Source organism: Mastigoproctus giganteus, chromosome 1 (genome assembly GCF_048544385.1).
Source record: "Mastigoproctus giganteus isolate SK-2022 chromosome 1, ASM4854438v1, whole genome shotgun sequence".
Classification (NCBI taxonomy): Eukaryota; Metazoa; Arthropoda; class Arachnida; order Uropygi; family Thelyphonidae; genus Mastigoproctus; species Mastigoproctus giganteus.
The window spans coordinates 253,737,320-253,761,124 of record NC_143575.1 but is presented as its reverse complement, the minus strand read 5'-3'; the positions used below and the strand labels follow the sequence as shown (position 1 = coordinate 253,761,124).

At 31.6% G+C, this 23,805-nt stretch overlaps 1 protein-coding gene across 1 annotated transcript in view; it reads left to right on the top strand.

The window, feature by feature from the left end:
* Nucleotides 1-23,805, top strand: part of RasGAP1 (Ras GTPase activating protein 1) — a 155,947-nt gene that overhangs the window by 8,598 nt on the left and 123,544 nt on the right. Inside the window, exons 2-5 of the mRNA XM_090385731.1 lie at nucleotides 5,681-5,801; nucleotides 13,474-13,675; nucleotides 18,072-18,154; nucleotides 22,794-22,950. Of these exons, the coding sequence (XP_090241857.1) occupies nucleotides 5,681-5,801; nucleotides 13,474-13,675; nucleotides 18,072-18,154; nucleotides 22,794-22,950 (563 nt within the window). The remainder of the gene's footprint in view (nucleotides 1-5,680; nucleotides 5,802-13,473; nucleotides 13,676-18,071; nucleotides 18,155-22,793; nucleotides 22,951-23,805) is intronic.

Below are 23,805 nucleotides of genomic sequence, written 5' to 3'. Positions count from 1 at the left end.
TTATAGCCATTTATTTAGTTCATCACAAATAATTTGATGACTTCTGTAGTGTAAATTAAAAATTAGTTTAAATAAAAATATATTTAAAAATGAAAGAGTTATAAAATAAAAAGGAAAGTGAAAAATGAATCAATTTTAATTATAATATTTCTAAGCATAAGATTATTTTTCACTTGCACTTTGAATGTTCTTAAAAGAATTGAATAGATTCATATAATTATTTCATGTTGAAACTTTGATATTCTTTGCAGCAACTTGTTTTAATAATAAAAAACTTTTCATTACTCATTGCATAACTAAATTTGAACTTTTTATTATATAAAGAAACATATTTGAAATTGAAAGTTATTTCACTTCCAATTAGAATAACTTCCACCTTTTAATTTTTGCACATATTTGATCTGTAAATATAGTTTTGAAAAAAAGTTTTCACAAATTAGTACGTTCTTGTGAGTGGCATGCTACTGCTTTTTTATTCAAGAAAAAAATATTTGTGCAGCAGGTTTATTATAATTTTTGCAAATCAGGGTTCCCCTTTTTTGACAAATGATTCATTTGGTGTAAATTGGTTGTTATTATTATTATTAGTAGTAGTAGTTGTTTTAACCTGCTTCCTTAAAGATAGTTTTGAAGTTCTTTACATTAAGTTTTCTTAATATAAAGAACAAATAAAGGTTAATCTTCTCACTATATACCTCCACTTACTGAATTTAAATTTCATAATTGAGACAGTTTCCCAACTTACTCTGGGGTTAGTACATGGAAACACTGCATTGGTACAGCTTTCCAAGCATTTTTGATGGAAACACATCTCCAACAAGAATTTTGTTATTATTCAACATCCTATCCTATTTGTTCCTTATATTTAAGTTGCTGTAAGTGTAACTGTAGCAACTTCCTTTGTTTCATGCCAGAAACATGTAGACAATAATAAGGAAGATGATTCTGCATTACTAAATGCAAGCTTAAACAAGGCAGTTTGAAATAAATTATGTCAATAAAGGCTGCTGAGTATGAAGCATAAGAAATAATTAAATTTTTAATGTTTCTCAATAATTGTATTTTAATCAATCTGTTACATTACCATATGTAATGAAGGGAACAGAGTGAAAAGAATGCTGATATATATGATGCTAAAATTTGACACCACCCTTTGGGACATGACATGAAATCCACTTTGGAAAGCTCTGCATTGGCATGATGGCTAATACACTTGAATTTGTTAGTGACTAAAGCCCATTCTCAGTGATGGCCAACACCATAAACTTATTGGGGAATGAAAATTCTTTCCAGCTTTCTCTTTTATTAATTATTATAAATGATGGTGGATGGTAACTTAACCCCAATTTTTCTGTCCTTTGTATAAAGAATGACGTATGCAGATCACAGTAGGTTTTGAAAAACTAGACATCGTCAATTAATTTAGTTATATTTAAATTGGTCATTTGTGGTTTATTTTGAGGCATCAAGTTGCAAATATCACTAGCAATTGAACATTTAAAAATTGATTATCTTTTAAATATACATAACAAGTAATGTTTAATTTACTCCACAATATATATAGGATGCTAAAAGTATTCCTGTCCTTTTAAGAGACCTACATGCATTAGATCTTTTCTTTTATCTGTCATCGAGAAATCCACGAGGACCTGAAATCTGGCTATACATGAAACTATTTTTGAATTGGCTGAGTTGTACGAGTGGAGTGTAATTAGTAGCTTGATGGCTGATTGCTTTGTATGTGTATATATATTCTCAGTTTAAGAATACCTTTGTTAGTGAAATTTTTTATTCCCACCTCTTTTTTTTTTTATCAAACATGTCTAAAGGTCACTGACTAGTGGGAGTTCCAAAAGAAAGCATATGTGCTAAATATAAAGAAGAAAGTGGTCACTTATGAAATTAGAAAAAGATGCATTTGTAAAATGATTGAGTAAAGGTTTCAGAAGGAATTAGTGAAACTCCTCTGGCACATAAGGAATTAGACCTAACAACTCCATGTGAATACTCTTCTTGCAGTTCAGTAGATTCAAATAGTGTAATGATCTTTTTTTGTTGAAATTGTGTGCGTGTAGAGAAGGTATCTTCTGACCACAGCTGGAGAAGCTATGATTAATTTGCAAAATTAATTTCAGATGAAGTATTAAAACCAGAAGAAATCTATAATTCAGTTGAAAGCGCTTTATTTTGGAAGCACTTACCAAAGAAAAGCTAAGTAACACTACGAGTCAGCAGCTGCAGGGCTCAAGGATTCAAAGGAAAGGTTTATGGTTCCAGTATGGCCAGCACCCACAAGTTGCAAATTGTTCATTATTGTATAAAGTAAGAATTCTAAGGCATTTAAAATGATCAGAATGTTTATTAGGCTAATAAGTGAGTTTGGATGACTGTGCTGGTTTTCATTGAATGGTTTGAAAAGGACTTTGAGCCTGAAGCTACGGCTCATCTTCATTCTGTGGGACTACCTGATAACTATAAAATTATCTTGTTAGATGATTGCTCTGTGCACCCTACTGCAGAACTTCTTGTCACAGACAATATATTTGTTATTTATTCCCTCCTCTCCCTAGCTGTAGATCCTTCATCCAGCCTTTAGATGAAGGTATTCTTTGTGCATTTAAATGTAAATACAAGGAAGGAATGGAACAAAAGAGCTTTATTAGTGGACAACATATGTTTCTGGAAATCCACTCTGGCTCCAGAGAACTGGAGCCAAAGTGGATTTCTGGATACAAGGTTTGTATTTGTACTGAAATTATGGTAGACTACCAGAAGCATTGATGTTAATGCTAACTTGGATCTTTTTATACATAAATCACTCTATAGTCTGTAAATCCACATAACTTAGGGATGACTATATCCCTAAGTTATGTGGATTTAATATATATTATTATTATTATTATTAGCCATATGGTGCAAGGAATCCTGAGGCTTATGCTGCACCAGCTGAAAAAAAAAAATTTCTGAATTACCCTGGAGAGAGAGAGAGAGAGAGAGAGAGAGAGAGAGAGAGAGAGAGAGAGAGAGAGAGAGAGAGAGAGAGAGAGAGAGAGAGAGAGAGAGAGAGAGAGAGAGAGAGAGAGAGAGAGAGAGAGAGAGAGAGAGAGAGAGAGAGAGAGAAGGGAATCGCCAAGAAAGAGAAGAATGTGTGTGCCAAGCCCATACTCACCAGATGTGAGCCCCTGAGGTTATTTTGAATAAGTGAAGCATTTTGGGTTAACATACATTTGTAATTGACCCTCCACTAGGACTTCTTTTTTTTTGAGGAATTTTTAGAACTGCATAAACTATATTATGTATATTCAAATAAAAATGCTTCTAACTGGACTAATTTTTTTAGAACTGTACATTCGTGTAGAACTCCATGTTCAAAAAATCCTGTTGCCACAAGGCAATATGATATGATGAGCTGTGCACCCATTAGCACTTGTATTTTACCATTTTAAGTCATAATTTGAATTTTCCATCAGGTAATGTGTGTGCATGTGCACATGCACTCACTCTATAATTTCACCCTTTGTTTAATTTATTTTAATTTTATTGCATCCTTTATATTAGCCAAAGGTTTTAAGCAGTCTAATAGTTCTAAGTGTTGTAACTATTTTTGTAAAAGTAGGCATATAAATGCATTGGCCAACAAAGTTAAACCTTTTTTTTCTTTTTTTGCCTAATAAAATATGTTATCCCTAAGTATTTGGTGGTTCTGACATCGGATCTTAATTTTGCTATCATGTCTGGCAAAATTAACATTAACATTTTTTTTTTTTTTTTTTTTTTTACTAGTTTATTAACCAGTTATTTAACAAACTTTAACAAAAAGTTTGTTAAACTTTTTGGCTTTTTATTAGCTTAAAATGTTTTTAGCTGTGATTACTCAGCAGTAATCAACAAGCATATTTGGATTCTGCTTCATTCCAATTTTTCTATGCAAGAAATGCCCTACCTAGTTTCTTTGTCTATTTGCAAGAGTGGGTCAGCAACTCCTGCAAGTGTACAACGACTCTCATAGTTCGCTAATCTTGGATTTCTTAAGAAGGCATTCCATGCTGCCTTTTCATATACATTGAATTCATATATCATCAGAAGAACTGTTCTTCATTAACATCTTGATTTGTTTGAATAAATCGAAAGGTCTCTGGATACTTACCTGCGTGAGGAAGGAAGCATACAACTTGTGTTTTCTTATCTACTTGATTGTGTTTTTTTCTTCTTTTTTTTGCCATTGCAGAAAAACCTCTTTATATACCTTATAGCTTGCTTGCACTATATGGTGAATGCTATTACCAGTGAATATTCTCCCTTTTATATTTGTGTCACTAAGCTTTCATGAATTTTTTTTTTTTTTTTTGAGTATTGGAAACTACATTCTTTGTGCAGTGCTTTTACAAATTTTTTCAATAAGTCTAATATGAATATGGGACAATAAAATTTTTTTCCAGTCAGCTAGTGGCACATGTTCTTTTGTCCAGTAATATATGCTGTCCAAGATGTCCAATTCCTGACAACATAATGGAAACCTTTTGCTCTACCATTCCACACAAGAAACAACAAAATTTTGTGAGATAGAGTCGCAAACACAGTGCACTACTTTCACATTGAAACCTATTTTATTGTTATATTTTGTGTAATTAATTTTTTTGAGAAGGAATTCCATATTTCATAGGTTTCCTTCAAAAGGGTGATCTGTGAAATCAATATAGATGGGTAGACATTTCCATTATGCAACAGCATGATCTTTAAACTATGTTTTGGCTACTGTAAAAAGTCTCCAGAGTGCTTATCACCTAAGAGCATACATTAAGCTATCAGTATCACAGCAGAAAGTGAGAACTCCTGTTAGAAAGGACTGAAATATCCAGATACGGTTGTGTGAGCAAGTTCTAATCCTGTAATAGCTTTGCTCTTAGAAACATTTAAGTGTTAAATTAGGTTATTTAGTTCCACTTGAGTAACCAAATGAGATTGACTTTCTGTCTCTGGGGTCAGTTTCATTTGATTACTCTAGTGGAATCGTATATGTATGATATGTCCATATTAAATGATTTTATATGTAATTATAATTGTATTCTAATTAAGATATTCATAAAACATTAATATTAAGAGCTACATATGCGAAAAAAAAACTGTCATATGGTCCACAGTGTAACTTATCCTTATTACATTATTTCCTATTGGAAAATGATTCCCTAGATATGTGTTGTTTTATGTGATAATTTCCTGGAATGCATGCATTATGTGTAACTCAAAGGATATCTACATATGGTTTCAAATGAATTATCCTCTTGTAAATGATGGATTTTTAAAATTAAATCTAAACCTCTTCACTATATTTATTCATAATTGCTTAAGTTTTATGATTTATATAGATTATTTAATATTGTATCATACACATATATATTGTAATAGTTTTTTGCTTGTGTCATTCTTTTCTAAGGTCATTGATGATCTGCTGAAATAATTTGTTCTGACTTAGATTATCACTTTTATTTTATCGGCTGTTCTCTAGTAGTGGTCTCTTTAAGTTTTGCAATGTCGTTGTTTCATTTTATAAATAACCACGTATAGCCTGTTTAGTTGAGATGGTACTTTTCAAATGTAAATTTAAGCTATTTATATATGTTTTGCCCTTTGAATTTCTGCATCATGCATTGAAGTAATCGTTAATTTCCTTTTTCTCCAGGAGAGGCCAAAAACTTACCACCTCGTAGTCACGGATCTGTAGGTTGGAGAGATACATACTGTGCCATTAGTCTTGACCAAGAAGAAATTTTTCGCACAAGTACTGTAGAAAAAACCCTTAGGTATATGCAGATAATAGTGTCATGAAATTTTTTAATTTTATAAACTTGTTTTTAATATATATTTTTTAGAGAGCAAGAGAAATAGCTACATTTTTATGTATTGTGATAGGGATATTATGTGGGAACTTAAAATGAAAATACAGTAAAAATTGTCTCTATTGACCAGTCTTGGACCAGAAATGGGTGATCACTATATAGAAAATTTGCCCCAACAATTTAATCAGTTCTGGTTATGGTTTGTGCTTGACTGCCACCTAAGTAAGAAACATTTACAGGTAATCATTTTGACAATAATACAGTCATTACTGTAATAGCAATTACAGTAATGACTGTATTATTTTCAGGCCTGATATACATTAAAAAAAAAAACAAAAAAACCAGGCTACTTGTAGTCATTTTGTTTGAATTAAATAACAGTGAACAAGGTAATGTAAAACAAATTTAATTTAATATAATTAGGAAATGACATTGTGGTAATTTTCCATGAAACTTTTCATGGAAAATTACCACAATTCTAAATAACCATTCTTATACCATGTGAATTTTGTAAAAATTACTTTATTTAGTCTTGTTGACTAAATGTACTATACAATTAGGTAAGGTTTTGGGAATCTTGCTGAACCCATCATCAGACCATACTTGGCTGTATTGTTAACAGTCTCCTGTCTTGCTGAACGAATGAGTCATTTTGGAATTCTAGCCTCTCTCCTCAATGAATAAGTCTCTTTCATTGAGGAGAGACTAGAATTTATGAAATATACTGTACTATGAAATAAATATTAAATGTATAAATAAATATTAAATAAATAAATATATAAATTATGTTCCTGATCACTGGCTTTCTTCAACATTTTTGTCACTCTTCTTCAGTAATGAATTCTAATGAAGATTACCATAGCTACTCTGTCCCTCCATTTTAAACTTTCCAGAATGAATAAATTTGATTCTTTATTTGTCAGCCATCTTAATCAAGTCACCTGTTTTGATCTTGACTCTGAAGTCTGGCTTCATGACAAAGTGTATAGAGAAAGAGTATTTTAGACTCACTCATATCATACTTCTAACTTCAGCAGACCTGTTATCTCCAGGAGTGAATTTCATCCAAGACTTTTTTCCATTTTAATTTTATGTTATTCCTTTGTTAAAACCTCAGTTTCCAATTTTATGTGTTATATTTTCCTTTGTTTTATATGTTATTATTAGTTTTTTATTCGTTTTAAACCTCTCTCTAGCTTGTCTGTACATACCTGGGATGTTGTACCCCTGCTTTTTTTTTAGCTGACAATAAACAATATGATTCAGTACTGCTTTATTGTACCTACCATTTGTGTGTAAAAGCTTGAAAGATTGTCATATAGTGGCAGCAGAAACTAATTAAAGCTTATTCAGTCTCTAAATAACTCTCTAGTACCTTCACTCTAGGTTCAGATGAGTCTGTATTTAATATTTATGTCTGACACACTTGGCAGGCTGATGGAAGATGATGTTGGGGAAAATTCTTTTTCCAAACCACCTTTGTATATTTTCTAAAACCATCAGTTGTTCCACTAGTTCTGGAAGTACCACCATCAAACTTTATAGCAAACTGCTTGAATATTTCCTTAATCCTATGAATATCAGAAACTTTGTTTTTCATCCCATACTCCTTACACGCACACTCTTCACTAAAGCACCAGACTCCAACTTCTCAATAAATTTCAGTTTATCAGAAATGCTCATGTTTACATGCTTTCTTTTCTCACCACCTTTATTAGATATCATTATGGAATAGAAAAATGCTGATGCAAAGTTTTGAACTGCAGCACCTGGTGTAAATAGAACAATATTGTTTACAAATGAATAATGGGGAAGCAGCAGAACACTCTTTGTTGATACTACTGAATAAATTACAGCATTGTGACCCAAGTTTACATGAGAGCAAAATTTGGATACTGAATTTGATAAAAAAAAAAAAAAAAAAAGAAAGAAAGGAGCGGCCATCTTATTAGCTACAAGTTAAATTTACTTTATTGCCTCATGTATGAGTTTTGTCCATAAACTGTACCCTTTCCCATGTTATATGAATTTGGGCTTGTTTATAGTTTCTTTGTAACAGCAGGAACTGTAAACACAACTTAAGTGCTGTATTACAACAAATTAGACTTCAGTGGTCATAAAAGAGAACAAATTCCTCATACAGTAATTTGATTTTCCTATCTGATTATTGGACACTGTATTGATAAATGAAAGAAGTGTCAGGCCATCTCATTAATTTCAAATTAAATTTGGTTTATTGTGAAAACAGTTTAACTGATAGTAAATACCATTAGACTAAGACAGTTTCATCACCAGATTCTGTACAGATGGAAATCCTGGTTCAGCAGACACTGTCTGTTATTTCCTGTCTTTTATATCGAGGGTTTACTCTATTTTTAAAATGGGTTGGTTTTATTAAGATTCTTTTTTCACTTATGTATTCACTTAAACAATTTTTTACACTGTCACTGTATTTTAATAGTTAATTGTTATTTTTTTTATTTGAAAACATTTGATTTTTTTAATATATGAACTGTTTGAATGCTAGGTTATTTTTTAATATCAGCAATAGTTTCAATCTTGTTGTTCTTGGCTTTTGATTTGCAATATGTTTTCTTTGGTCAAATCACCTAATACTTTTTGTATTATGTCATCTCCACTGATCCTTTCAAATACAAGAAGTATCAATGCTAGTCACTTTGCCGGAAGTGATGCTGCACAATGATGTAGAATGTGAAAAAGAATCAGTGTTTAGATGTAACAGATGTTTTCACTGTTTTTACTTTTTGCTTAATACAGAGTGATCTTTAATTGTGAAACCTACTTTGGGAAGCATTTAATAATTATTTCTTGGTAAATTTATCTCATACATTGTGCACACCACAGCACAACATCCATTTCTGAAAATTCTGTTGTAGACTGGACATGTCTAATTTGCAACGGTTGAAGTTAATGGTAACTTCTTATAGTGTACCTTAAAAATCTGTATGATACCTTTCTCCTGGAGCTTCAGAACTGTAGTTGCATTTGGTGATAAATATTTGGACAAGCTATCAATATTAAGGTGAGTTGGACAGTTATTATCCATGCCCATTAACATTTTTTGGTTTCACCTTTTTTATTTCATTTACAGTGTTCACTGAGTTAATGAACAAATCATTATCCATACACATTAATTTTTTTGCTCTTCGATGCACCAAAACATTGTCTGTACTCACATTTTTAAATCACTTAGGTGTATGTAGACTTTCCAATCGCAAGTGGCAGTAACTTCTTACTTGCTGTATTCATAACTAATAAAACAATCTGTCTGTTTCTCTCTTGAAAGTTTCACTTTTAAATGTCATCTTTTGAGTTTTTTAAATGTCATCTTTTAAATGTAATCTTTTGAAAGAAACTACTAAACATCCACCGGCAAACTGCCGGTGGATGTTAAGTAGTTTTTCTTTATCCATTTCCTTTTGTTAGTCAGCAGCATTCCAATACCTGTGACAGCAAAAGGAAACGGATACAAATGAAGAACACCAACACTCTGTCAGTTATGAAAACCATGGCGGACTCCTTTCCTGTTATTTGTCTGATAAATTGTGGAATTGGTCATTCATCTGTTGACAGGTTTTCTCTTTATATGCTCAGTCAGCAGCATAATGTCAGCTCATTCATGCAGAATGATTTAATCTAAAGCTGGCCACTTTGCAAATTTACCCTACTGCATCTTAATAAACTTGTGAATGAATCATGTTGGCAATGACAAAGTGATTTGTCTACTTTTTACCAATGGCATAAGAAAGAAACCTAGCATGTCAGCTGTGTTTCATTCTTGCTTGATATTATATTTAGTACTTATAACAGATATATTTTCATTTTAACAGTGAAGGGTGGGAGATACTATTTCCCTTTTTTTGCCTTCCTATAAAAATTAGGAATTGTGATTCACTTACTTACATAACTGATATACTGTTAATGAATTACAGTTCCTGATTTTATACAAGGGTAAAGGGGGGGGGAAATGGTAACCCTCCTATACTTTGCTGTTAATATGAATATTTTATGGAGGAAGTGACTAGTATTTCCACACATATGCTGTTGTATAAAAGTCAGGCACTATGGTTCACTTACACAGCTAATTGTAAATAAAGTACCAAATATAATATGAGGCGAGTCCCCAAAATCCAAAATTCTGCCAAATATAAAGTTAAAAGCTAGGTATCTTCTTTGCCGTTTGGATAACATATTTGACGGTTTTTAGTGTCTGGTGTAACTAACTGTTGAGCAGAATGTTTGAATAGCCAATTGAAAGAATGAAGAAAAGCCTTGACACCAAACCAGACATGTTAATTTTGGTATTATACACATTTCACAGGTGGGCTGCATAATATTAACATTCTATATTATAATATCAAATAATAAGATGTGAACCAGTTATTGAGTGACATGTGCAAGTAAAAGATAATAAGCTGATTGGTGTGTTGGCATAACAGACTGTAATGTCATAGGGTAAGTGATTAATTGACGTAATAATTCAGATCAGTTGGCACTTAACAGAAAGAACTTTGTCAATAGGATTCCAGTAGTTTACGGCTAGTTTTTCATAGTTTTTCTTTACCTTTGATATCTTTGTTGCTGATGTTTTATTGGGCATCACTAGAAGCAGGAGCCCACATTTAGTTATATTAAAAATATGTTTTTCTTAAATTCACCATCATTTCACTAAAGTGTTCTCTGAAGGAGTTTACATCTTGTGATGCTTAATTTTTTTCACATACTTTGTTTTTTGGATATGAAATTTCTTTTGCTAAAACTTTTCAATCATCCACTTGATTCGTGATAATTTTTCATTTTCAGTTCTTTTGCAAACTGGAGGGCTGGTTCTTGAGTTAAAGAGACCATAAATGTGGACATTTTGATCAATGAAAACTTGCTGTGTTGTATAGTGAACAGTGAAACATTTTGAACAAAAAACATTTGCAGTGGAAATTCTGACTAAAGCTTATTCAGAGTCTAAAGAGCTCTCACATATCCTCCCTAGAGGTTCATATGAGACCCTGTTGATGTCTGAATGCTCAGCAGGCTGTTAGAGGGTGATGGAAAGGAAAATTCTGTCTACCTGACACTCTATATTGATGTGAATTTGTAAAGGGAATAGACTTGAAGAACCATGCAAGCTTTAATTGTGTGGTTTTCTCATGCTGCCTGAATAATTATCTCCCAAGAATCCTTAGGTGTCAGGAATATGGTTGCATTTTATAATCGGAAGACACCAATCGTGTTTGACTGTGCCTGATGGCTGTTTGATCTTTGGCAGCTTTGGCTTGAAGATGGTCCTGTAATCGAAAAACTACATCACACTTGTAGGAGAAAAATTTTTTGGCTTGTGCAAGAGTTTTACTTGTACACCAGACATTTCCCCACATTTTATGAATTTCAGCTTTATAATAGCACATAGCATACCACACAACCACAAAATATACTGTACTAAAAATTAGGATCTATTTTTGAAAAATTCTCAATAACATGACAGGTATAGATTGAGGGAGAAAGGCTTCTTTGTTACAAGTCTGGAGGAGAAATTATCAGGTTTTGAAGTAAAGAAAACAGAAGTTGATTAAACTTGAGGAAGAAATTGTGTGGTGTACTTCTAAGTAAGAGAGATTTAAAGTTAAATACATTTCTATGTGGGGTTTCAATTAGTTTATCAGCATGTAAAGGACAATTGGTACAGTTAGATCCCAAACAATCCCTACAGCTGATTAAACTAGGCTGTGTTTTAGATTTCAATATTGAAATCTGTTTTCACTTGAAGATAAATTTTGATATTGATATCTGAAATGTAGCCAATTTTATTTAGTTCTTCAAACAGGCCTCTGAGGTTGGGTATACTCATACTGTAGATTTTAGTGTTTTGCACCAACCTTACGTAAAAATAAAAACACAAAGGAAACTGGACTTTTAATAACTGTGTTTATAATAAATTATAATAACCTGTATTAACAATAAATTTAACTTTACGATAAACTATACATATAAAATATTAAAATCTGCTACATTAAGAACAATAAAATGCATTAAAATATACTAAGTTAAAAGCGATAAAAAACCATAGCTTTCAAAGGCTCCAGCCTTCTTCTTCAGCGGTATGAAGGCTGGAGCCTTTGAAAGCTATGGTTTTTTATCGCTTTTAACTTAGTATATTTTAATGCATTTTATTGTTCTTAATGTAGCAGATTTTAATATTTTATATGTATAGTTTATCGTAAAGTTAAATTTATTGTAAATACAGGTTATTATAATTTATTATAAACACAGTTATTAAAAGTCCAGTTTCCTTTGTGTTTTTATTTTTACGTAAGGTTGGTGCAAAACACTAAAATCTACAGTATAATTTTATTTAGTTGTTGGAAATGTTTAGGGTCTGATTATATCAACTGTACCATTTAATTGTACCATTGACATTGAGGAAAGGAAAGGACAATTGTAATACTTGTGCTTTCCTCATACCAATCAAGTAAAATTAATTGAAATACTTCAACTGGAAAAGTCGTCTTATTTTAAATCTTTCTTAATTAAGGGTTGATGTTATCTTTCTTTTATATTGAAAGAAGTAGCTGAAGAGGTAATTAAACTCTTATCTGTAAAAATATAGGTATTCTGAGACTGTGAAGTTCCAGAAGATTAGAAATGTACAAATATCTAGCCTATATGTGAAGGGGTTATAAGAGGAATCTGGGAAAATATAGACTTGTTAGATGCTTAATGAGTGCAAATGTTCACTAGAGTTCATTGAAATTTCTTTGTCGGCCATAAGGCTATATTGCTTTCATAAACTGAGCAAAATTGTAACACAAGTTAATACAATGGAAATTTTAAGTAGGATTACTGATATTAAAAAATGCTATTAAACATTAATCAAATTTCTATAATTTGTGTTGTTTATCAAATTTATTTTTATATATATCATTATTATTTAGTGTTTCCATTAAAGATGATTAGATTGTTAATAATTGAAAATATGGTATTCTATATATAATGTTGCTTACATTATATACAGAACTGTATTAGTGCTTCCATAGTTGAAACTTGAATGAGGATGAATGATTGCCTGATAGGGCATTTCATTGCTATCAAAAAAAGTAAATTTTGTGAAATCAGCTGGGGCTTCCACATTACTTTTAATGAATTTCTTTTTGTATTTTCTCATTGTATAATATTGGTGTAGATACACCATAGTTTACCCATAAATTTTAATTACACGTGTAGTGTAAAAAGGCAGCATTTGATTTTATCTCATATTGTGCCTTCACAACGAGATACCAGGTACTGCACTACTTCAAATAAATAACGCTTTTCTAGTAGAGGAAGCCACAATATGAGATAAAATTAAACAATGCCTTTACACTACGTATGTAGTTAATTTAAACCCGTATCATATTATGCCTTGTTCATTTAGTCTTTGAACACATTTCCTCATAGTATAATAATGTTAGTGAATTTCATTTTTAGCCACTAACTTTATCAAGAATTTTTTAAGGGACATTTGTGTGATCCTATAAATTTGAAAAAAAAAAAAAAAGTTATAAATACTCTTTAATTAGAAATTTAAAAAATTATCAACTCTAAGTTAATACTTCTTGTTCTCTGAAAACAATTTTTTTTTTAGTCCATTTTTTGGTGAAGAATTCCAATTTGAAGTGCCAAGGAAGTTTCGTTTCTTGTCTTTATATCTTTATGATAAGGAACGCCCTGTGAATAAAGACAAAGTTTTAGGAAAAGTTGCCATTAAAAGAGAAGATCTCCAGAAATATCATGGGAAAGAGCATTGGTTCCCTATTTTGCCAGTTGATGCAGATTCAGAAGTCCAGGTAAAAAATTAGTATTTTTCATAAATTGTTTTCATTACATGCTTAAACATTTGAAAATGCCCTTATAACAATTTCTAATTTATATTTAGCCCTCAGATGTCATAATTTTATCATGCTTCTATTCAAATTGTCAACTTATTAACAGTTTTCTAGCTCAAAAATATTTCTAAGAAAACACTATCTTTAATCTTCTAACCATTATTTATCTCACTTGCCCTAATTACCCTACAATTCCTTCTATTTTAAGATAGTATTTGGGAAAATTGTCTACTTCAATATTTCTTGTAAGAGATGTCCTATTTTACCTCTCCTCTTTTTGACTTCTTCAAAGTGTCTCTCTTTCTAACTCCATTCTACCAAATTCAGATCATGTAACATTTACTCTTTCAGTTCTGTTGCCCAGGCCATTAGGGATATTACTAATGCTTTTGTTACTAGATAATTCTAGCCTTTAGCCCATATACAGTATGGGCTAAAGGTTGAGAACATAGTATAACGTACAGGCAACCCTCATATAGCACGGTAGTTAGGTTCCTTTAAAATCTTATGTAGTGTGAAACCATGTTATTCGGGACTAAGAACCAGTACCAAAAGTGAGGTTATGTTCCAAATGCTAACAAAAATACATCATTTTTTTTTTATAACTATCGGAAACTTAATTTTTTTAAAAAATAGTAATAACTGAACAAATGTCTTAAAAACTGTGACACATATGTCAGATAATGCACGTTCATTTAATTTTCTTTCTCTTCATCACTGCTAAGCCCAATTAAACAAGAACATTTTCTCTGTTGCAGAATATCTTCAACTTCTGAACTGCATCATCTTTCTTCTGCAGCATCTAGATTTCGTGTACCCTCTGCTCTTTTTAACAAATTGGTAATCTGGGTTTGTTTGTTTTTGCTTGATAGATGTTTGTAAATTTCATGGTATGGAGCTAAGCATTTTTGTGGCTGCCTTTTGAACTTTCTGTTCCTTTCAGTCGAAGGATCTGCATTCAATAAATAACATTCTAATTGCTCGCCCTTCCCATATGCTTTTTAGTGTAAAATTTGGAAATTCAGAATTTTCATCTGTTCTGTCATCATCTGAATTGATTTGGTTTACCTCTGATGCCATTTCCACCAAATCCACTTTGCCAGCCTATTTTTATACCGGTAATTCTTGAACGTCTTCAGTAGTTATATTTCTCTCCCCTCCTACCGACTTAGCAAGTTCTACTATTGCACCGATTCTGTGTTCTGCTGATTTGACCATATTTCCTGAATGAACTGACTCTGGCCATGCATTTTTCCAACATGCATTTAATGTTGACGGTTTTATTTCTTTGAGCGATAAATCTATGATTATGATGCAGTCCACAATCGAAAAATGTTTCCATGCCTCCATCACTTCAATAGATTTGGAATAAATTTTTTTTTCAAAATCCATTGTAATGATTTTCTGATGTGATGAGTTTAAAAGTTAGATATAATGCCTTGATCTAATGGCTGAATTAAAGAAGTTGTAGGTGGTAGGAACACTACTTCATCTTTTGGATTGCCTGGCACGTTATCCAAGAGTAATAAAATTTTGAAATCTAGATTTTTTAGCTTTAAATAGTTTTCCACAGCTGGCGCAAAAAAATTTAGAAACCATTCTTTAAATAAATCGGCAGTTACCCAATCTTTTTTATTTGCTTTCCAGTGTACCGGTAATGTGTTTTTATTTAGACCTTTCATTATACGAGGATTAGAGGGTCTATAAACTAGCATAGGTTTTATCATGTAATCTCCTGATGCATTACTGCACATAAGTAACATTACATGATCTTTTGATGCCTTAGAACCTCGTGCAGTTTCTTTTTTTTTTTTTAAATAAAAAGTTCTGGTGGGCATTTTTGTCCACCAAAGACCTGTCTCATCGGCCTTGAAAACTTGATGTGGTTGTGTATCTGTGCTCCTCAATAATTTTTTGAAATTCCTGTGCATCCTTCTTGGCAACTTCATTATCAGCCCGATACACTTTCCCCTTGAATTCTTATGTTATGTAATGAGAAACAGTTTTTAAATCTCTCAAACCAACCTTTACTGTAACAAACTCCGGGTTAACATAAGATTCTCCATTTTCTTTTAAATAGTTATAAATTTTTAGTGCCTTTTGTTTAATTACATTGTTGTCTAATGGGATCTGTTCTTTACTGCTATCGTCATTCCAAATACTGAGTACTTTTTCCATTTTCTCAATTATTGGCGCTCGGGAACAAGCTGTCATATTTGCAGAAATGGAAATATGACATTTCCCTGCAGCAACAGCAGTTCTAATTTTCTGTTCATTTTTCTTTATGGTCCGGATTGTTGCTTCATTTAAATTTAAACTTTTACCAGTGAAAAAACCTTTTCCCCTTTTTTAAGATGATCCAAAATTTGTATGTTTTATTCTAGAGAAATAGTTTCTTTTGAGTGGCGCTTTTTTATGTCCTTTGACATAATTTAGGGCTGGAATTTAATTCACAGCAAAGAAATTATTCCACAATGGTTCTTAACAAAATTTAGTAGTAATACATACTGGAAAAATTTATAAACGATCAAATAAAAACCAAAAAAATCTTACAAAAACCTTAAAAGTCACTACTGCATGCTTCGAAGTCACAGTTTTTTATGATCTTATACAAGCACAAGTTCAATAACACAAAACCTAACACAGGGATTTTCCAACAAAATAAAATAAAATACTGGGTTTTTGCTGATAGTTTGTTTATTGCATAACGACTATCAAGTCAACAGCTTGGATTCACAAAAAAGAATGGAAATGTTGAAAAATTGTATCTAACATAATAGCAGGGTTTTCCCTACACAAAAGCTCAAAAATACCATGTTGTACGAGGATTGCAGCAATTTATCAATTGTGCAGAGCGAAACCATGTTGTAGAAGTACGTGTTATACTTGGGTTGCCTGTATTGTAGATTCTAATACCTTTCATGTTTGTTCATCATAAAAGAAAAAAAGAAACTAACTATGTGATTAATGCTTATCTTTTTCTCACCCTCAATTTCTCAAAATAAATAGAAGTCCAGTAGATACTACAGAACGTTTTGGGTGTTAAAGCAATGTCCAAATGGGATGACATGTTTTATTTCTTTTCTTGTACATCTACTGTTTCAAATCTTATGATCTGACTGCATTATTAATATAATTCCTAAAAGAATGAAACCTTTTATTCCTCATTCCACTTTAAATTTTCCTTTTGCTCCCTACACTTTGGTTCTTCAACAAATTGTGGAAATTATTCAAGGTGAAATTTAAGCACATCTCTGCTGATTGCATCAAATTGGGGCTCCTCATCCTGTCATCTGATGAGGGACCAATAAGTCCTGAAAGAACTGTAAAGGCCGCTACACACATTCAGGTAAACCTGTCAGTTATACCTGTACAGGTCTACCGGACGCCCATAGTGCATCCACATGCTCCAGTAAACCTGTCACCATTCATTCAGTTGGCTGACCATGGCATCAACAGACGACGCTTTAGCAATAGTTGGCTTATTATTTGCAATGAAGTGTATTTTTTCATATAATTTATGTAATTATTAATGATAGTTGAATAGGCAATCTGGCAGTGCGCCTGCCATGTTGCTACACATATTCCGGTTTGCCTGCATAGGCCACTCCAGTTCAGGAATGATTTTTCATATTTCCTCTGGTCGCCTCTGCAGGTCAAAATAACTGTGCAGTTTTGTCATCCACATGCTCCGGTAGACCTGTACAGGTGTGCATTCAAGGCATAACTGACAGGTTTACCTGAATGTGTGTAGTGGCCCTTTACAGTAGTGCCATGGAGTAGTTAGCTGAGTAGTGAATTTGTCTCTTTTAAGATGCCATTCAAATTAAAAAACAATATTAGTAATTTTAGATTAACTCATGGATAACAATGTTATTTTTAAAGTGAACGTAAGCCAAGCCTTGTCAGTGGTGGGAAAGGATGGAACAACTCCAGACAGAAATATAAAAAAATAGAATGTAGTATAGTATACTATTATCGTGTTATGGAATTTGCTATGCCTGCTTCCATTTACAAATTTTGCACTTCAGCATGATCCAGGGCTGGCAATTCAGACTCGTGCATGCATGTGTATTTATTTAAAGTTATAAAACATGGGAAGGTTAAGTTTTTGGTCATTAACATAAGGAAAGCAAATAGTTTTCAAAATGTGTGTTAAAGTTTATTTCTTAATATAAGAAATATTTTCATGTAAACAAAAAGATGAGCAAGTTATTGCTGTTTATACATTATATGTCAAATTCTGGTGAGATAATTCAAAATTATTAATGTGTGAAACAATTTATTGGAATTGATTTGTGTCATAAAATGTGTAATTACTTTTTTTTTAAATAATAATAATCTGCATGATTTATAGGGTAAAGTTCATATTGAAGTGAGATTTGACCAGTTTCTAAAGGCTTCAAGCACTGGATATCATTCACATAGGCTTCTTGTCAGGTGACACCTCACAGCATAAATTTATTAATTGTGTATATTTCTATATTTCTTTGTATTATTATTATTTCACAAATTTATTTAATAGTTTAGTAATAATAATAATTAGATAAAGAATATATAGCATTCTTAATGTAATCATTGTTTAAACTTCTGCTTTTCAGTTATCATTACTTTACAGATTTAATGTAGCATTTAGGTGTTAATATAAATAATTATTTATGTTAATATAAATAATATTAATATAATAAAGTTTTATACCTAAATATAAATATATTTAGGTATAAACCTTTAGTGTGTATTGCTTTAATTAATTCTCAGAAATGATTGCTAGGAATTTTACTTAACCAAAATTATTTCTCAAAAGCATAATCCAGGAAATATTGGTATATGCTCATTTTTTTTCTTGCTCTTACTACTAAAATATGCTTTGATCAAAATAAAAGGACTGAAATTTTTTAAGATGTAAACCAAAAAAAAAAGGTTTTGTTTGTCCTAATCCTGTGTTTGTATTTGGCACCAACTCATAAAATGAGCACCCATCAGAGTGTTTGGATAAGCTCCTACATTAGGCTCTGAATGATCAGGGATATCAATAATTAAAACTGAGTGCAGAGAGGATATGTAGTAGGGAGGCTTCACTTGTTATGGGAGACCTTGGATATTTTCTTCCAGCATGGGATTTGCCACAGAGATAGCACATCATTTGAGAAAGGAAAGCAAAGGTGTTTATATATGAAAGACATGCATTTTATTTGGTTTAAATACATTTCTGTAATTCTGTTACATTAAAAGACAGTCTAGCCTTATTGGGAAAAGAAGGATATTACCTTAATTTCTCAATGTGGATCAATGAGAGGTTTCTGTTACTTCAGTGATTTTGGAATCAGACCCATTATTCTAGCTTGTCTGTTCGTAACTTGCCTGGCTGTGTTCTGTGATTAGGACTGGATAGTAGATTACCGGGAAGAGACTGTGGCTGATATATTATGAAGTTAGATGTTCACTTGAAGATACTAAGGTGACATTTTGCCAGAAACTCTTGCTATTTTTACTTATAACTTTAAAATGGGTGTAATATTTATGCTGTATGGTAGATTGACTGTCTAGAACTGGTACTCCTGCTATTAATTTTTTTTTTTTTTTCTCCAGAAGGCTTAGAAACTGAGTGTATATTAGTTTAAAATTCACTAGTTATGCAGACTTAATTGTAATTTGATGTGTGATAAGAAAATAGTACACACAAATATGGAAATCTGGTTGAATTCATTTACTAATAATATATATATTTTGTACATTTTTTGTATTGCACAAATCACTGGGGTGACCATTCTCAACAATATTGTTTTACAGAAATCATACCTCTTGCACACTCCAATTTTGATGCTCTGGCTGCCTATTGAGTGTGCAGTATGTATATTTTAGGTTGATAGTAGAATCAACAGTGTCATAATGCCTTTCACCACCACCATAGGAAGGAAAAATGGGGACTGCTGTTTCTGGTTTTTGACAATAGCCTATGGGATTATTTTAATTATACTACTAGTTGCAGTGGTGTCATTGTCTCTGGTCTTCCAGAACTTGGAGACTGGTCTCACATTTCTAGTTGTTGATTTTGTCCCATTACACGTATTAGGATGCTGCCAACAGTAGAAAATTATATTCTGTTTGTAAAAACTCTGTTAGTAATAATGTTCTTCTTAAAAAAGTTTTGAGCATGAGATAAATTTGATTAACAAATGAAAGACAAATTGTATTTTACAGAGTGATTCAAAATTTCCATACCTAAATATTAGTAATTGAAATTTATTATTCTGTTATATTTCATAATCAATTAATTATAATAACTATAATGATAATAAGTAATTATAATGTAAATGTCCACCTTCTTGAATACATGCACTTTAGGTGCAGTTTTCTTGACTAGCTTATTTAGTGTCAGATGACTGACATTAAATGAACTAGTCATAAAATTTGTAGTACTAATATTATGATTGTTATATGGCATCTGCTGAACGTTTCATTGGTCTCAGAGAGAGAGAGAGAGAGAGAGAGCATCAATATCATTAAAATGCGAGGATAATTTAGATCTAATATGAGACTTAAACTGTATGGATGTAGGTTACGCTAAGGAAGAAAGATAAGACTCCAGCTTTATGTAGATAAATTATTTATTATCGTGTGTACTAACTGCAAATTAATGTAATAATAATAATAATAGCAAATAATTTAAAGAACTTTTTATGAGGTGTTTATTCCTTTTTCATGGAGCATGAAACTCTATTCTTCCTGTATATTGCAAAATTGCTCCTGGACAGCATTTTTGCCATGTAATGATGACAAAAATGCCATCATCATATCTAGAAAAGAAAACAGTTTCCCCATCTAGTAAGACAAAATCTGCTGATTTTTGTGGTTGGGGTAAGAGGAGGAGTTGGCATTACTTAAATCTTTTCATTTGATCCAACTGTAATAGATCCTTTGAGACTCCATATAAAATAAATTTGAAAATAGTATTCAGTCTGTTAATTGGGTTTAATGTGGTTCTTAAGGTAACAGGCCTTTCTGTTCCAGGCAGTAAGATGACATAAGCATTTATACATGTCAAATGCTGAACAAACTGTTTCTGATATATATATATTTTTTAAAACATATTTTTGAGAATGTTTCTTGTGCATGGAACAAGGTCAAGTCCTGAAATGCTTCAAGCTCCATGAAAAATCAAGTATTGTTGGAGCCTTGATACTTGATTTTTCATCAGTCAAACCCAGAACTAATATTTGCCCAGTGTTTTACTGCAGTTTTTTTAAGTGATATCTGCTTGCAAAGATGCTTAAAGTAATAGTTTCAGGAGTTGAGTATAATCCTTAGAGGTATACATGGATTAGCAATCTGGGGAAAAGTTGTATCAACTGTGTTGATAATATTTGTAAGCAGTGGTTAGGCCACATCTTGAATATTGAATTTAGGTTTAGAAACTTCACTTTAGAAAGGATCTGGATCTGCTCCAGAAGGGTATAGAGAAGAGCAAAGATGTTAGTTATGAGCTCAAGGGTGTATTATCACAGAAAATTGATTTAGTTGTTCTGTAAGTTACACTTTATGAATTTGCATAGTGACCTGATTGAGATATTTAAGGCTTTAAAATAGTTAAATAAACTCATTTAGTCTTAAAGTTTTTTTTCAGATGATACATTCAAGGAAACATAAATCTAAAAAGGATAACTGCAGAAATTTCTTTTTCCCAAAAGAAAAACATTTTGAGAAAGTTTTTCTCATAGGAAACTGCTTAAGCTTCTAAACCACTTTGGCTGTTTGTTGGTTGAAGCAGTGGTAGGTCATCTAATTTAAGGGGACCCTTGCTCCTTCCTCTTGAGATCAGCTAATTACAACCCCAATTAAAAGTCCTTTAGAAATTCCTGTGATGGGCTTTTAACCCAGATATCTCTCCATAGGTAACAAGTAGCAAAACCACTATATTGTCACAAATGACATTTCCATCATGTTCCTCAGATGCAAACACAAACCACAATAAGAAATGCCAGCTTATATGCTGGGGATAAGGATGGAGGATATATGATATAATTTTTTTTTTTTTTTTTTTATTCTTGAAATATTTGACTTTTAACCAGATATTAATATTACTGCGTAACCTTTTATTAGAGGATGATAAAATATTGAATAAAAGTTACAAGCCTTTAATTCTTTCAGGAGTAGGAATCGTGTCCCTGTACATTTCTGTGAATAAAGAATTTTATTATTATTTATTTTAGCAAATGTGTAAGAGCTCAGTAGAGTTAATTTTCTGTTAGGGAATGGCTCTGTAGTGTGAATTTCTCCTTTTAAGTTTTGCATCAAGATTAAAAAACTGAAAGTAGGAATTAGACAATTTGCTACATACAAAATGTAGCTACTCTCTACTTGTGTAATTTGTTTTGTTAAAAAAAAAAAAAAAAACGCTACATAAATGGTTTTAAATATTTGTTCTTATTTTGACTTGATCATCCAATATTAGAGTTAAATTTTCTAATATGAAATGAGAATTAAAAAAAAATTGTTGAAAACATTTTTTAAAAATAACTGGTCATTATACACTCTGTCTTTCTATCTCTTTTTTCTTCTTGAGGCAGTCTTATCCTTTACATATATTTATATTTCTGTTGATTAAATTTCATTAACTTCTATAGCTGAATTCCATAGAATTTTTTGACTTTTATAAGCCCAAATTGGACAACTGAGCTAATATGCATGACCTACTACAATTTTCATGGCTATCTCTTACAACTATCTACTATTAGTTGGAAACACAGAAACACAGATAAGAGATGACAGTACACACACACTGGAGGGTTTCAAGATAACCTCTTAATTTAATAGACATATTATTTGAAATGGCTTTTAAAATATAGATCTGTTTATGTATCCTGGATAGTTCACTCATGGAAGGATTATTAAAATGGTGAATGAAAGCTGTGAAAAATAGATGGAATGTTGGGTTTTAGGGAATAATTTAATTTGAATTTCTTTTGCTTTATTTAATACAAAGTTCTTATTTCTTTAGAGATTTTCTGTAGCTTTATTAAATTTAATTCACACTTTATATGTTAAATTCTTGTTTTATATTCTTTTATATTTTTCCCAGGGTAATTGAGTGCAATGATCTTACAATTATTAACGGGGCTTGTGATCCTTATGCTTTGGTCACACTCTGGCATCCAAATAGAACAGATGTAATGAAAAAAACCAGAGTTCGAAAGAAAACCATATGTCCTCAATTTGATGAAGTATTCTTTTTTGATGTAAGTTTAATCATTAAAAATTTATATTTGCAAATAGCATAGATTTTAAGACCATACACAAGACAGTACAAAAATCAACCTCAAAAAAGGTATAGTAAGATGTGCCTTAAGATTAAAAGTAGAAATTAGACAGTTTGCTACTTACAAAATATGGCTACTGTCTACTACTTGTAATAATGTTTTATAGTTCTTGTAGCACAAGGCTTCTGATTTTTTAAAAGATGTACCATTTTGAATCTTACATATTGTAGATATAGTAATAGCCATATAGTGCAAGGAAGCCACAGGGTTTTGCTATTGTATGTATATACAGGTAGTTCCCGACTTTACGAGTTAATTCGTTCCTAGCGTGCGCTCATAAAGCAGGAATTTATTTCCCATAGACATAATGTTAAAAATAGGGGTTACACTCTCAACAATGAAATCAGTTAGCTAATTAGTTTATGTTTAAACAATGATTGATGTATCCAAAGAAATGAAAACATAGCCTGTAAAATCAAGGAAATTTTAATAATAAAGAAATTATTTATGACTTACAAATGTTAAAGAATGTTTATTTTTCATCATTGACTAAATGCATACTTGTTGATCACTCATTATTGACTCAGCACTTGTTGGTTTGTTGCAAAAGGAGTTGTCTTCTTCAGAAATGCTTCAAGAGGCGTTTGTTTCCAAGATAATCATCTCTTTTCTTTAAAAATTTCACGATAGCATGCTTAAGCATTTTTTAACGGCACGCACAAATTGCAACTAACATGATTTGCACGGAGTAATAAGCTTACTAAGCTTAAAAAAAAAAAAAAAAAAAAAAAAGAATGACTGAATGAATGAATGAAGAGAAGATTCTGAAAATTT